Here is a 16238-nt window from a genome sequence, read left to right as displayed (position 1 = left end):
TATAAAGATTTCGGTCGTTTTTTTGTAAAGACGAAGCCTTGCCTCAAGGCCCAATTCAGGACCCATGCATTCATAACCTGGATGTCATCTCAGAGCCTGGCAGTGCATGTCTTAAAGCCATGATGATCACATGATGGCAAGTGCCACCGTACGCTCTTTGTTTTCTCTACTGTGCTAGTTAGTCCTCGGCAAATACTTGCGTACAGACCTTTGTGTTGTACAGATCTCCATGCTTTTATTGTCCCTTTCTGTGCACTGAGGCAGGGGTCTGTGAGCTCTCTTCACCTATCCTGAAGACTTAGTCTCCTGGAAGGTCAGACATCCTAGTGGGCTGATCCAGATAACCCGTGCCTCCACTTCCTTAGTCACTAAATGCTCAACACTGTGCTAAACACTTTGGTGTCCCATTTAATTCCCACAGTAACTCCCATGACATAGGCACCGCCATTACTTACGTTTTTATAGATGAAGAGAGTGGGCGAAGAGATGTCAGAGGATGCATGAATTCAGAGAGCTGCCATTAAAGCACCATGATTTACACTTTGACTGGCTTTCAGAGCTCCCATCCCCTCCTGGTGCCCTCTTTGTGGAGGTCAGGTGGCATTGCTTGGCTAAATTATGTGCACCCCCTCCCTGCCCGGTGGTCCCAGTAATGCTCACTCCAGAGCTGTAGCCCATAGGATTTCTCACCTTAGTCTGCCTTGGGCACCAAAGCAGGTCTGTGCTGTTATAGAATTGGTCACAATGCGATGTTTGTAATGGGGTACTGTGCGCAGCAAAAAGCAACGCATTAAATATGCTCTCGCCAGCAGGAGGAGATCACAAAGCAGGATGAGCTGTGACAGAGATGAGATAATGAGAAAATACCATGGACATATGTTAAAACATATATGGTGCAACAGACTAATGCATGCTGTGTGAATGTGTTCAGATAAAAGTTCGTGTCCCACAGAGACGTATGTGGGGGATAGAGCATTGTGAGTGAGAGGTAAGGGAGGAAGTGAAGAAATCAACCCATGTAGTCACCATACACCGTGTGCCCCAGCCTCTGAGGAGAGTTGGGAGAGACAGACCTGCCATGGAGCCATCATTGGTAGATAGACCCATGAGGACAGTCCTGGGACACGGGCAGCTAGGACACTTATTTTTTTTAGTAAGTTGAAATGTGACTGCTGATTATGTCCCTGTTGTGCAGGTTGCTGCAAGCCTTGTTGCAGCCAAGCAGAGAATAGTTGGTTTGTTTTTTGCCCTCCCGCCGACAGCCAGGACTCTCGTCAACTGTCTTCTCCTTCAAAGGACAAGGAAGCCTCCTGTCCCTGGTGGGATGGGTTTCTGTGCAGGTCATCTCTTCAGCCCTAGTAGCCCAGAGGCAGAGGAATGGAAGGGAGTTAGACTTTGCTTTTTTTCTTTGCAATGTATCCAGTCATTTTTAGTGTCTGAGCACTTTTCTCAGTTCCTTGGGACTACATCTATAACATTCCCAGTCAGCACCCCTACATTTTGTTTGTTTCCCGGCCTCTGGTTCCAGCTGTGTTGGTCAGCTACTGGAACACGGGTATCTTTTTTCCTCCCTCTTTCCTTTTTTTCTGTCACCTCTCTGGGTTAGTCTTTCTCGATCTATTTTTTCTTTAAATCACTTCATTTCTTTCCTTTGAGTTTCACTTCCTCCACTGTGAAATGGCGGTGATAATATCATTTATGCACACAATACGAACATCTTGATTTTTAAAATGGACAAACAAGATAAAAATAAAAATACCAGCTCTTTCTTTTCTCCCAACTGGATTAGCCAAGCTCTTTTCAATAAAAAGTGGTTGGCTGAGATCGAGAGCTGCTGCAGGCTTTTGAATTGGCATGAGAGAGAAACTGTGAGGCCGTTCCTTCCATCTGCGATGCTCTCCTTTTATTCTTTATGAAGTCCCTAGGACCCGATTTCTTTCTGATAACAATCAGATCCTTTAGCCATTTTACTCACGGCTCTTATAAAATGTATATTATAAAGAGTATTTGATTAATAAGTGCATTAGTTGGGGTTTTTCTAGAGGAACAGAACAAATGGTATGGATACATATATTTATTAAAGATTTTTTTTAACTCCAGCTTATGCTAAAATAGCAGCAACAGTTGAATCACACCCCAAGAGGCTGCGAACCTGGTCCTTGCTTGATCCTTGAAGCTAGGTGCCTCAGCAGTCCCAAGAAGGTGTTGAAACTCCGGATGGATCATGGGGAGTCCCTTGGTTCTTGCTTTACAGTGGAAGCTTGGAAACGGTGGTTCTGATCTCAGCAAAGGAATTACCATCATCAACATCAGGGTAAACCAAGTGAGCTGCCAGAGGGAAGGCGAAGCAAGGTGCAAAGGGCCAATGAGTAACCTTCCTTCTGCCAGCCCTTTGTATCTGCAACCGGAAGGTGCCACCCAATTCAGTGGAGTCTTCTCACATCAGTTAAGGCAGTCAGGATAATTCTTCACTGAGGGTTCCCTACCTAAGTGATTCTAATTTGTGACAAGTAAGTTCCTATTGAAACCAACCATAATGATCGACTTCCCTCTTTGAACCCGAAGACAGATCAGAGAACCAGGAAGCTGTTATAGCCATCTCGTTCAGCAGAAAGGAGAGCAAGGATGCACCGAAATTTACAAAACCGAATCCCAGCATCATTAGGTTCATTACAAATTCCATAGACTTGCTGAGGATTTTCCTCACGTTACCTGGCTAACTGTAAAATTGGCACAGTTTTACCTCAAAAACAATATAATATTTGCTCTTTGTATAGATCCTAGAAAACTGAGAGGACCTTCCCTAACCAAAATACAATGACAACTCGTGACAGTTCAACCCAGCAGGTACCAGGAGGGAGGGCTTCTCATGCTCCAGACTGTGAGAATCTCTGGGAATGATACTGGACTGTGTTCCTCCAAAGATCATGGTCAACATTTTTAGAAATGCTTCTCAACTGGAGACAGTGCCTAAAACAAACTTGGAGTGGTGGCAGCTCAGCAGGAGGGACGTGAGCCTAATCTGTGTCCTGTCCTCAAGTCATTACCTCCCGTGTCTTGTCCCTATGTCTGTATAAAAGCCTGGGCCCCAAATGACACTTATACCTCACAATATTGTCAGGTGTAACATTATGCCCTCATTTGGACCTGGCTTTGCCGACAACACGTAGATTTCCTCTTTCGGAAGCCTTCACTGGTTCCCAGAACTGCTGACTAAATTTCTCAGATTTCTAATCTATTCTAAGAACAATTTCTCTTTGCCTTCTTTCCTTCCACTCACAAAGGGCAGTCGTTACATCTTTATATTGGAAATTGGGGAGGCTAAGGCTTAGCTCCTAGGTTCACCGTTAAAAAAGATTTATGCACTTATTTACTTCGTGTGTGTGTGTGTGTGTGTGTGTGTGTGTGTGTGTGTGTGTGTGTGCTTCTGTGTGCGGGAGTGTGTATCTGTGTGAGTGCGGTCGTCCATGTGTCTCTGTTGAGTGTTTGCCTACGTGTGTGTATGCATGCCCCTGGCTACACCTCTAGATGCCAGAGAGGATGTCAGGTGTTCTTCTCTATGACTCTATACATTTTCATTTGAAGCAGGGTTTCTCCTTGGACCTGGGCCTTCCATTGTCTTTTCTGGGTCCAAAGCCAGCAAGGCCCCGAGATCCCCTCTGTGCAGAGTTTGGTTACAGGTGTGACTAGGACACCTTCCTTGTTGTCTGGGTGCTGGTACCCAAACTCCCATCCTCACAATTGCCCAGCGAGCACTTTGAGTGATGCCCGTAGCCTTATTGGGTTCATCGCTATGAAAGGCTATAGAAAACTGTTTAATTTACAAGTTCTCATGTTAAGTTTTCTTTGTGTTCTTTTTTTGTTTATGTTCTAACAGGGCTGAATTTATCCAATACCCTCGAGTAAAAGTTTTGATTATAAGTACCCAACAGTATAAACAGTATGAAACAGATCTGTAGATTTCTAATATATTAATACAAAGTGCATGGCTACATACAGTACATCCTACAGGCAGAGAGTGGAGGGGGAGAAGACTGGGGTTTAGGTCTAGTAATAAGAGGGAGAACAAGGAATAGGAGACCATGGTAAATGAAGACCACATGAGAAAAGGAAGAAACAAAGAGCTAAAGAGGCCCACAGAAAACCACAAAGATACCCCCACAAAACACTGCTGGCAATGGTCGAGAGACAGTCGGGACTGACCTACTCTGGTGATGGGATGGCCAAACACCCTAATAGTTGGGCCAGAAACCGCATCCAAGGACTGAGGAATCTGGATGCAGACATCCACGGCTGGGCCCCAGGTGGAGCGCTGGGAGTCTAATTAGTGAGAAGGAGGAGGGTTTATATGGGCGAGAATTGTTGAAACCAAGGTTGGATAAAGCACAGGGACAAATAACCAAACGAATGGAAACACATGAACTATGAACCAAGGGCTGAGGGGCCCCCAACTGGATCAGGCCTTCTGAATAGGTGAGACAGTTGATTGGCTTGATCTGTTTGGGAGGCATCTAGGCAGTGGTACCAGGTCCTGGGCTCGTTGCATGAGTTAGCTGTTTGAAACCTGGGACTTATGCAGGGACCCTTGGCTCAGTCTGGGAGGAGGGGACTGGATCTGCCTGGACTGAGTCTATCAGGTCGATCCCAGTCCTCGGGGGAGACCTTGATCTGGAGGAGGTGGGAATGGGAGGTGGGCTGGGGGGAAGGATAGGGGGCAGGAAGGGAGAGAACAAGGGAATCTGTGGCTGTTATGTAGAACTGAATAGTATTGTAAAATAAAATTTAAAATAAATAAAGAAATAAATAAATACAGAAGAAAGAGTGGCTTGGTTCTCCACAGCCCTTGGTGTAGTACAGAGTCCAGCCATTACCATTCTCCTGCATTACTTTGACATGAGATTTCTTTCTTTCTTTCTTTTTTTTTTGTACATTTTGGCTGCAGTATTGGTGGTAGAATATACTTTGATGTTTTCTTTATGTTCTTAATCGATATGCTTAGTTGTTACTACTGTAGCATACAGAGTTTCCATTGTTGTTTACAAGTTTATAGTTTAGTGATCATATTATTAATTATGATTTTATATCAGTGCTTCTGTTCAAAATGGCCTTCTCGTTGCTGACTGATATCAGACATGCTAATTTTCCTAGTCTCTACCTTCCCCCAGGATGTCACAGCTGTGCTCTAATGGCAGATGTGTTGCTTCAGGGGTGGCACTGGCCACTGGCCTTTCATGCTGTTATGTACCCATCTATCATTTGGCCCACACTCTGACTTTCTGTAATCTCAAATTCTGGCTGCTAACTGCCTGAAGGAAATGATCTTCCTGACAATTTATCCCATCTCAAATTAGGCCAACACTGTTTGGATAGTTAGTAACTATTATCTGATTGTTGTTTCCAAATGGAATGAACTCAATAGTCATAGGGCATCTCAGGAATCACCCCAAGTAGCAGAGCGAACACTGCAAAGTTGTCCTGGGAGTCCACATCTTCCAGAAGTAACTCGGCTGCAACAAGCGTGTGGCTGACCACTGCATTTCTTTTGTTCCCATATCAACAGAAGGGGGTTTTGAGTTCTGACTATAAAGGACTCAGATTTCTTGGGTTATCAACACAGTGTTAGTTCTAAAAAGATTTTTTTTTGTCTAAATCTGAGTCCAAGACAAAAATGGTTTCCACCCCCACCTACTATATATAATCTATTTTTATATTAAGCTAATACGTACTTCCAATTATATGTTATCTGAGATTTTATACATTTCATTTGACATTACAGAATGCATTTTTCACTGCTCACAACCACTTTCCTGCTTTATATACTCATTCTCTTTTCTTTTCACTGCTCTTCCACTGGTTCCAATCATGTGTGTCTTCCTTTCTCCAGAGCCTATTTGATAAAACTACAAAACACAAAACATTTTGGTCTCGTTTGTTAAAACTAATTACTGACCATGACGCACACACGGGGGGGCTGGGAGGGCGATATTTATACAACACGGAGGCTGATCATTTCAGACTGTTAGGTTATATTCCAAATGAGCGGAGGGCCATTGTTTTGGATCTTGGGTTGCGTTGGGCATGTTCACCTGAGATGCTGTTGTAGCTGCTCCAGATGCCATTTCAGAGAAGTGACAGATACAGAGACGCTAAGGACTAAACCACTGGCCAGCAGCATTTGGAAACAGTCAAATATCACTGATGAGTAGAAAGAAAAACTGGGTTTTTAGAGAGAGCGTGTCTAAGAAACCAGCACTTGGAAACAGTGAAGCAGATTGAGTCAACATAGAACTGAGCAGTGTAAGAGCCACACTTAGATATCAGCGTTATTGTGTATTGCTTTTTGAAAATGGTTCACATGGGGAATACAAAATATTGATGAGTTTAATCGTGTATCACTTTCACATTTCTGAAGTGTCCTAGTACTGAAAACCTTTTACTTAGCCATTTTATCTGATTAGTCACCTGGAGTAATTTCACAACTAAAACCAAAGGGGAATTCACTCTACAGATTACAATCTTGATATCAGTGGTGCCAGCTAGAGTTAACTATAATTCTATAGTACACCTTATTAGTTGTATGTCCTGTAGTATTTCTCCTAACTATTCCATAGGCAATAGCCATTGTATTATATTTATTTTCTTATATGTTTTGCATCTTCTGTCAGCCGATAAAGCCAGTGCATATTTTCTTACAGTCATTCTCACTATAATAGGTAAATTTGAGGTGCTATAACTTCGGTTCTCAAGCTTTATTTAAAAAATTGTATACACTTAATCAAAAATCGACAAGCTGTGGTCTAACATCCGAATATGACCTATCACCTACTTCTGCACAGGTGAGGGATAGGAATGAGTTTTATGTTTTTGATGCTGGAATAAAGATCAAAAGAGAGACCGAGGTTAACATCCACAGGAGAGCATATTGATTCTAGGCGCTGTTGATACAGTGCTTTACAAATGGCACCTCACTTCTGTCGTCTTCCACTTCCAAATATGTTATTGAGTAACATATTTGAGTATTTTTGATTGTCATTTCCAAATGACATATTGTAGAGCATATTAGGAATACCCCAGAGCAAACACAGCAAAGCTGTCCACTGCATTTCATTTGTTCCCATATCAACAGAAGAAGGTGGATATGATTTCCTCTTTCCTTGTATTTTATTCTTTAGGGCTTCAGCAGGTTGTTTGAGGTCCATCTACCTAAGGAGGACAGTCTACCAGTTTGAATACACCTGGAAATATCTTCAAAGGGAAACCAGAAACAGTGTTTAATTTGGACTCTCCATGGTCCATTTAACTTGACATATACAATTAATTATCAAACTATTCAGAAAGAGAATTCACATTTTTAATCATTTCCAACGTCAGTCAAATTTGGCGTTTGAATATTATTATAACTTTCTTAGGTTGTTATATCCATACAAGAAAGTGAACTTTATGAGGCAGATGGTTTTGCAAAATTATAGAATACTCATATTTCAAACATTTTAATAATACTGGCTTCTTAAGTAATAATCTTTTGGCAAATTTTTTAAATATTAATCTTGTGGAAAATTTACTAGGATGAGGTAATATTTTAAAAATATAGTAGTAATATGTAATGACTGTACTGTTTATAGGTTATAGTACAGTCATTACATATTACTAATATATATATATATATATATATATATATATATATATATATATATATATTTTTTTTTTTTTTTTTTTTTTTTTTTTTGAGACAGGGTCTCATTGTAGCCCAGACAGCCAATGATGAATTTGAGATTCTGATCCTTCTGCCTCAACCTCTCAAGTTCTGGGATTATAAGTGTGCACCACCACTCCTGGCTGATTAGGGTACTGGGATTGCTCGTAGGGCTCTGTGCATGCTAGGAAAGCACTCTATCAATTGAACTATGTTTCCAAGCCCAGTGTGATGTTTTCATACATGTATGCAATATGTATTTAATCAAATCATAGTAATCAGCACAGCATCACCTCTGATATTTGGGTGAGAACATTTAAAAGTCTTCTAGCTATTTTGTTAGGAAGGAATGTTATTTTTTAAATAACCTTTTTGTGATCATTAAAAACTTATATGCATTTGTAAAAAATATGAAAGAAAAACAATATATCCATTATCCAGCTTACATCAATGGTAACAACAAAATTATAATGAGATATAACAACCAAGATGCATTCAAGACACATAAGCTGGCCCTCACAAAAGGAAAAGCTCTCTGCTGCTTTCTTTCTTTTTCTAATTTTTAAATTAATTCTTTGAGACTCTTATAAAATGTATTTTGATTATATTCTTCCCTCCTCCAGCTTCTCCCAGAACCACCCTCTTCCCTAGCTATCTAACTTTGTATCCTATTTAGTTTTTTAATTCCTACCAAGTCCTATCTCTGCCACTCATATAGTTTTGGAGGTATGTGGCCAACCATCGTAGTTAGGCTTTCCATTGCTGTGAAGCGATAGCCTGACCATAGCAACTCTTACAAAGGAAACCATTTAATTGGGGTGGCTGGCAGTTCAGAGGTTCAAGCCATAATCATCATGGTGAGACATGGGGGGTGGTGCAGGCTGACATGGTGCTGGAGAAGGAGCTGAGAGTCCTACATCTTGCAGGCAACAGGAAGTAGGACTATCTCACTGGGCATGGCTTGAGCATATTATAAGACCTCAAAGCCCAGCTCCACTGTGACACACTTCCTCTGATGAGACCACACCTACTCCAACAAGGCCACACCTCTTAGTAGTGCCACTCCCTTTGGGGGCCATTTTCTTTCAAACCAGCGTACCAACCTAACAGGGGCCATACCAACTAAAGAAAACTGACTCTCCCTTACTCAGCATTTATCAGTTGCTAGGAGCTCCTCAGATGGGAGAGGGACTTTGATTCCACCTCTGTTCATCATGCTGGGACTTCATCTGGCTGGAACTCATACAGGCCTTGTGCATGCTGTCACAAACTGCTCACCTGAGTTTATATGTGCAACTGACAGACTGTGTCTGGAAAACACTGTTTCCTTGAGGTCACCTACTGCCTCTGGGTCTTACACTCTTTCCACTTCCTCTTCTGCATGATCCCTGAGCCTTGAGAGGAGAGGGTGTGATAGAGATGTTGCATTCAGGGCCGAGCATTTCACAATCTTTCATTCTTTGCACCTTGACTAGTTGTGGTCTCGGTGTTAATCACCTTCTACTACAAACAGAAACGTCCGTAATGAGGGTTGAACGATGAACTAATCTACAGTTACAATGATAAGTCGTTAAAGGTCAGTTTAATACTAAGTACATTTAGCAGAATGAGAGTAATAGGTGCTCCCCTAGGGTCTATGGTTTTTGGTCGTATTGATTTGTGTCAGATGTCAGTTTCATCTTGTGGAGTGTGCTTCAAATCCAGTTGTAAAGTGGTTGGCCACTCCCATGATGCCACTATTGATTGTACTAGTGGACATGCCTTGACAGGCTTGATATTATTGTTGCTCACAGGATTCACAACTGAGTAAGATGGGTGATTGCTTTTCTCCTCTGTTAGTGTGTATAGAACATTCTAGCACTATGAAACAAGACAGAAGGGATGAAACTTCCAGGTGAGTACCAGTTTGACTTCTCCATGTTGAACCACACGCTGTCTTCAGCAACAGGGTCTTACTGTTAAGTTTGGAGGGTAACCAAGAGCATTGGCAATAGCCTGTACTATTTGGGAATCTGCGGGACCATATTGGCCAACAGCTCTAAAAGAGGTAACCCATTCCTGGCACTGGGCTTTTGCCTGTGGTGTCTAGTAGGGACATTGTTGCCCCTTTACTGTGTAACTCTGTCTAAACTGTGTATAGGGAAGCTTCTGCAGGAGTAGATTTTCATGTGACTTTGAAATATCTTTAGTGTTTGACATCCCACCTTACATTTCTTTCTGTACTCTACCCTCCCATCTCTCACTCGTTTAATGCTTCCTGCTCCTAGGTTGCCAACGTGGTCTTTATTGACAAGCAGATAGCGAGGGTGAAAAAGGAAATCTGTTAAGGATAGTGCTCTGTTTTTTCCTGTCTCTCAAACCACTGTGGGAGATCAGAGGGTTGCCTGTGACAGCCTTGCTAGGCTACATGTTCAGACGTCCACAGTTGGCTGTCAATTGCCTGGGGTCAGACTACTAATGTCTGTAGGCTTTCTGTCTTGTCAGATGCCCTTTTCCTTCCTTGGGTTCAGAGGCTTTTCTTGAGGCCAATTTACCTTTGTTAGTGTTTCAGAGTTTCCAGCCACTTTAACTGCACATTTATGGTGTGTAAGTCAGAAAGTAAATGTAAGTAGTTTTCTACTGTGTCATTCTCCAGGATCTGAGATCCCAGCCTGGTGTGCTTTCTTTGATTCACCTCTCAGAGGCATCTTAATTCTTTCTTTCTATCTGTCTGTCTGTTTGTCTGTCTGAGTGCCTGCCTATCTATCTATCTATCTATCTATCTATCTATCTATCTATCTATCTATCTATCTATCTATCTATCTATCTCTATGTCTGTCTATCTATCTCTATTCCAGGGTTTTTAAGTTGTGGTTTCTGGGATGAATATGGAAATGTATGCCTACCCTATTGGTCCTAAAATTCCAGAGTGCTTCCTCTTGAAGCACTAGTCTAGTTTATATCATCATATCTACTTGAAAATGGGATACACAGGACATTGTAATCATGAGGACTTTAATATTATGACATTAAGAATTCATATCTACAGTGACAGCTTTATGAACTTTCCATTATAACACATCCAATCAAATCAGGCTTCTCTTAGATCTTAAGTCTCTGACATTGGAATTCAATATTTTGTTTCAAGTTATGAACGATCACTTGCCCAGAACAGATGACTAATGTCTGTTTTTCTAAATGTGACACTTCGTTGTGGATGCAATTGTTGCTTTTGGAGTAATAGACACTGGGGAGGAAGACTGCTCCTGTTTTAACTATGCTATCATTTTCATTTTCATGTCACTCTAAGGTCAGGAATAATTCAGGAATAACACTTTTACAATGGCCTTGATATTAAGTTTTTTCTTCCTTCACAAAGCACATTATTTTCATATGAAACTAACAAATATTGACCAAATGGATACTAGATATGTGGGTGCATATCTTTTTTTTTCATTTTTCTTTATTAAGAAATTTTCTACTCACTCTACATACCATCCACAGATACCACCTCCTCCCTTCTTCCACACCCCAGCTCTCCCTCCCAAGCCACCCCACATCCCCACATTCCCCAAATCGAGGTCTCTCATGGGGAATCAGCAGAGCCTGGCACACTGAGCCTAGGCAGGTCCAAGCCCCTCCCCACTGCACCAAGGCTGTGCAAGGCATCACACCACAGGCACCAGGCTCCCAAAAGTCTGCCCATGAGCCTGGGACCGATCCTAAGACCCCTGCATGGGTGTCCCCAAACAGTTGAGCCAAACAACCATCTTCCATATCATGGGGGCTCCACAGCCACTAGTCTACAGTTCATGGGCTTCCACTAGTGTGGCCAGTCATCTCTGCATGTTTTCCCATCATGATCTCCATGTTCCCCGTGCCCCCCCCCACCTCCACCTGCAGAATCCTTCCTCTCTCTCATTGATTGGATTCCTGGAGCTCAGTCTGGTGCCCGGCCGTGGATCTCTGCATCTGCCTCCATCAGTCACTGGACAAAGGCTCTGTGATGACAGGGTATTCATTAGACCGGTCACCAGACTAGTCCAGGCAATGGGTACATACCTTATCATTATAAAGTTCCCACTTTTAAGGCAAGAAGATGAATAGAGATCATTTAGAATAACCCATTTCTTTCATAGATAAATAAACCCAAAGTCAGATGTGTGTTATGTTCAGGTTTTGCTGATTAGTTTTCTGGTAGAGCTAAATTTAGTTTTTCTATTTCTAGGTAGCATAACTGCCATAATGTGAGAGGATTAGTAATGTATTGTGCCTTCATAACATGCTGGAATTTTTAGTGTTTATTATTTCTTCTAGTTACATTATTCATAATTACCTAATCACAATTTAGAGTTTCCTTACATTTTCTGGTACTGCAATTTAATTACCCCAAAAGATAATATTGATAATATTAATATTAGTTTCCTTTTATTGCTGTGAAAACCCCGACAGAACAAACTTAAAGAACAATAGACTTCTTTGGGCTCACAGTCTCAAATGATTCAGTCTCTATGATTTCTTGACCCCTGGGAAATCTGGTAAAACAGCATAACAGCACAACCATGTGGTGGAGTAGGGCTGTTCATGTCATGGTCAACAAGGAAGCTGAGATGGGATAAGAAACTGGCAATGAGATGGGAAGTGCCCATGGATAACATACTCCTAAGAACCCATCTCCGGGTGACTCAATTCTTTCAGCCCTACCCAATCTTCTAGGTTTTTAAAGTGTCCCCAAGTTGCATGATCATCTGGGACCAAATAATCAGTTCACGAGCCCGAGGGGGACAGTGGATATTCAAACCACACTATTGTATTCTGATAAGGGACTGTTTCAGCTAGCTTGGTCGAAAGTGAAATAGTGAGATCTTTACCCTGGTTTTAAGATGCTGGGGGAATGATGGCATTTCATTTGCTTCCACAGCTGGATTCTGACGGCATCATCACCATAGAAGAGCAGATTGTTCTTGTTATGAAAGCTAAAGTGCAATGTGAGCTCAACATCACCACTCAACTCCAAGAAGGAGGTAATAATGACAAGAAACATGTCTTTTCTTTGTGTTCTTCACTCTTCACAAAATTTGAAATAGTCCCCTGCCCCACCTAGGGCTAGGGAGATCCTTGTCAGTCACTCTGTGTTACCACGTGGAAGGTATGAAAAAGGAATGACGTTCTTCCACCTTTTTACCAACACGTACTTCCCTTTCCTATGACGGAAGTGACTTGTCTGCTTCATGAGTTTGGGAGTGCCAGTTGGGCATGTGTGTACCTGGCCTCTCTTTGGATTTGCCTGCTTGTGGGGAGCCTGCGTGTTGACTTGCCCTTGACTATACAATAAACTCGGAGGGGGTGGACTCTGCCCCTGTGGATATTGTCTACAGTCTCGGGTTGTGATCTCACTTCAGACCAGTCCATAAGCCATGTCCTACAGAACACTTTTAAAATAAAATGATCATTTCTAGGAAATGATCATTTCCTGAGTGTTTGAGCCATCTCTCAATGATTTCCAAATTCAGGTCAGAAGTAGGGCTTGATTTACTTGAGCCCCCCGTGTCCCAGCTAGCCGGATGGAACAATGTCCTGAAAGCTATACTTCAGACAGTTTGCAGATGAGAATCTGTGTATACTGGTTTGAAACGTTCAAAAATTGTGACTGATTTTTCCATTTGTTATGATCAGAGACTGTTGTGTGCATGATGGTGACTTGTCGAAGTGTGCTGAGACTTAATGGCTTTTTCTGTAGCCAGTCTTCATGAACGATCTATGTGCTTTTCAAAGGGATGTACATGCTCCAGTGTTAATTAACAGGTTAAGCTCACCAGTTATGCTGTTCATATAGTCTGTACTCAGAATGATCACCTGATCTATTATTTCTTTTTCTTTTCTTTTCTTTCTTCTCCTTTTTTTTTTTTTTTTTCCTGGAACTCACTCTGTAGCCTAGCCTGGCCTTAACTCACAGAGTTAAGTCTGCCTCTGCCTTCTGAGAGCTGGGATTAAAGGCGTGCACCTTTTCGACCTATTATTTCTTAAGATACAAGTTTTTATAATAGCATGCTGGCGAAGTTTTCATTGAATAGTTTATTGGATGTTTTTCACTTCCTAGACTTTGAAACTATGTTATTAAATATATGCAAGTTCAGAAACTTATTTTCTAGTGATTAAGCATCTTATCAATATAAAGAAGGCTTCTATAATTCTAGAGATACTTTTGATTGAAATATTAAAATTATATGTACTTAGATGATCACATTAAAAAGTTAATTAACCAACACCAATCTATTTCTTGCTTTGTTAGTTAAGTGTAACTTTTCCAACCCTTTAAAAATGTTTTAAATGTGATATAATATACACAATTTTAAACTTACTATTTTGTCTACATCTACATTTACTTTCAAGTATTAAGTATATCCACATTATTATTTACCCAATCTCCAGAAATTTTTCATCTTGAAAATTTATAATAGTTAATACATTTTAAACAAGCACTTGTATTTTCCTGTTATTTTATTAAACTTTCTTTTTTTAAAATTTTATAATTTAATTTAATTTTACACATCAGCATGGATTCCCTTGTTCTCCCCCCTCCTGCTCCTCCCCAGTCCACCCCCCATTCCCATCTCCTCCAGGGCAAAGCCTCCCCTGAGGATTGAGTTCAACCTGGTAGACTCAGTCCAGGCAGGTCCAGTCCCCTCCTCCCAGGCTGAGCCAAGTGTCCCTGTATAAGCCCCAGGTTTCAAACAGCCAACTCATGCACTGAGCACAGGACCCAGCCCCACTGCCTGGGGGCCTCCCAAACAGATCAAGCCAATCAACTGTCTCACTTATCCAGAGGGCCTGATCCAGTTCCATGGGGGATTCTCAACTATTGGTTCATAGTTCATGTGTTTCCATTCATTTGGCTATTTGTCCCTGTGCTTTTTCCAACCTTGGTCTCAACAATTCTTGCTCATACAATCTCTCCTCTTTCTCGCCAATTGGACTCCTGGAGCTCTACCTTACTCTTACTCCATGGTTGGCTGTGTGGCTGTGTGGCTGTCCCTAGCATCCTTTTCCTTCCTTTCTCGTTCCTTCTTCTCTCTTCTTTTTCTCCCAGATTTCTCCTTTTATTTATTTTCTTTGTCTACCAGCCCCACCTATCCTTTCTCCTGCTTCACTATTGGCTGCTCAGCTTTCTATTAGATTACCAGGTGTTTTAGACAGGCAAAGTAACACAGCTTCACATAATTAAACAAATGCAACATGAAAGAATGCAACACATCTTTGCATCATTAAACAGATGTTCCACAGCATAAACAGATGTAACACATCTTAAAATAATATTCTACAGTTTCATTCCTTCCGATTCTCCTTCCAAGTATGGTATGATTTTGTTATGAGTAACTCAAAAGCTAACAGGATAAAAGCTAGATTTTCTAAATTTTAGACTATTCTGTGTAAATATGGCTGAACAAGCTTCAGTAATAATTAGCTTTGCTTGGAATACGGACAGGAATCAGAGTTATAATTAGTGGTGTTAATTTATAAAAAGGACTGTAATGAGCCATTAGTAGTCAGTTTTGTGCCAAATAATGGAAGTATTTCTCGCTTGATGACCAAGGAGAAGATGTTAATTAAGAGCCCCACGTTGTATGTTTGAGGTCTAGGCTTCCCAGTCTTTACAACCTTTTGTGAATATTTATCATTCTTATTGTTAAAGAGCCACCAGACACATTAACATGTCCTATAAAAACGTTGTTTTGAAGGCTGTTGGTGTTCTGAATTTGGGGGTGAGGTCTATGGCTGTGTTTGTTCACATGTGGGGTGGCATCTTGTAGAAACCAGAAAACTGTCTCAGAACCTAAGAAACAAGTTTCTTTTCATGGCCATCTTAGTAACGAGTAATTGTAGGCTATGCTGACCCATAGGTTTTTACGTTTATATGAAGACTTTAATTCATTGTGTGACTCACTCCCAAACATAGAACATGACATTGCCTCATGCATTTTCCAGACAGGAAAACAAGACCATGCTTTCAGGTTCAGTTTGTGTTGTTTGTGAAGTATGTATTGATTGGATAGTAGTGTTAACCTTCTGAAACAATAACCAAAAACTGGGATAAATAAGCTTCTACAAAATATAATGTTTATTTTGCTTCACAGTTTTGGTTTTATTTTATAACTGGTTGCCTCTGTTGCTTTGGGCCCATGGCGGGTTAACATGGCAGAAACATATTATAGAGCAGAGATATTCAACTCCTGGAAAGAGGAGGGAAGGGACCCTACTGTCCCTTCCAGGGAAGACGCCCCATCACCAGAAGACGCACCACCAGGCCTCACACATTAAAGTTCCTACCACCTTCCGACAGCATAAGCTGTGGCTAAGCTTTTAACCCATGGGACTTTGTGGGGCCTTTAAGACCCAGACTTTAGCAATAGTCCAGATATAAAAAGACACATGACTTATGAACAACAAAGTAAATGGGCGGGAAGTAAATGGGTATGGAATTCTAGCACATTGTAAAAGAAATTGATGGGTGAGATTGAGTCGTCAGTCATGGTGAGCAACAAGCAAAGCAAAGGCCCACCACCAC

At 41.3% G+C, this 16238-nt stretch overlaps 1 protein-coding gene across 1 annotated transcript in view; it reads left to right on the top strand.

The window, feature by feature from the left end:
• Window positions 1-16238, top strand: part of Pth2r (parathyroid hormone 2 receptor) — a 68467-nt gene that overhangs the window by 2890 nt on the left and 49339 nt on the right. Inside the window, exon 2 of the mRNA XM_028886723.2 lies at window positions 12594-12696. Within this exon, the coding sequence (XP_028742556.1) occupies window positions 12594-12696 (103 nt within the window). The remainder of the gene's footprint in view (window positions 1-12593; window positions 12697-16238) is intronic.

Source organism: Peromyscus leucopus, chromosome 13 (assembly GCF_004664715.2).
Source record: "Peromyscus leucopus breed LL Stock chromosome 13, UCI_PerLeu_2.1, whole genome shotgun sequence".
NCBI lineage: Eukaryota > Metazoa > Chordata > Mammalia > Rodentia > Cricetidae > Peromyscus > Peromyscus leucopus.
This window is presented reverse-complemented; position numbering and strand designations above follow the sequence as displayed.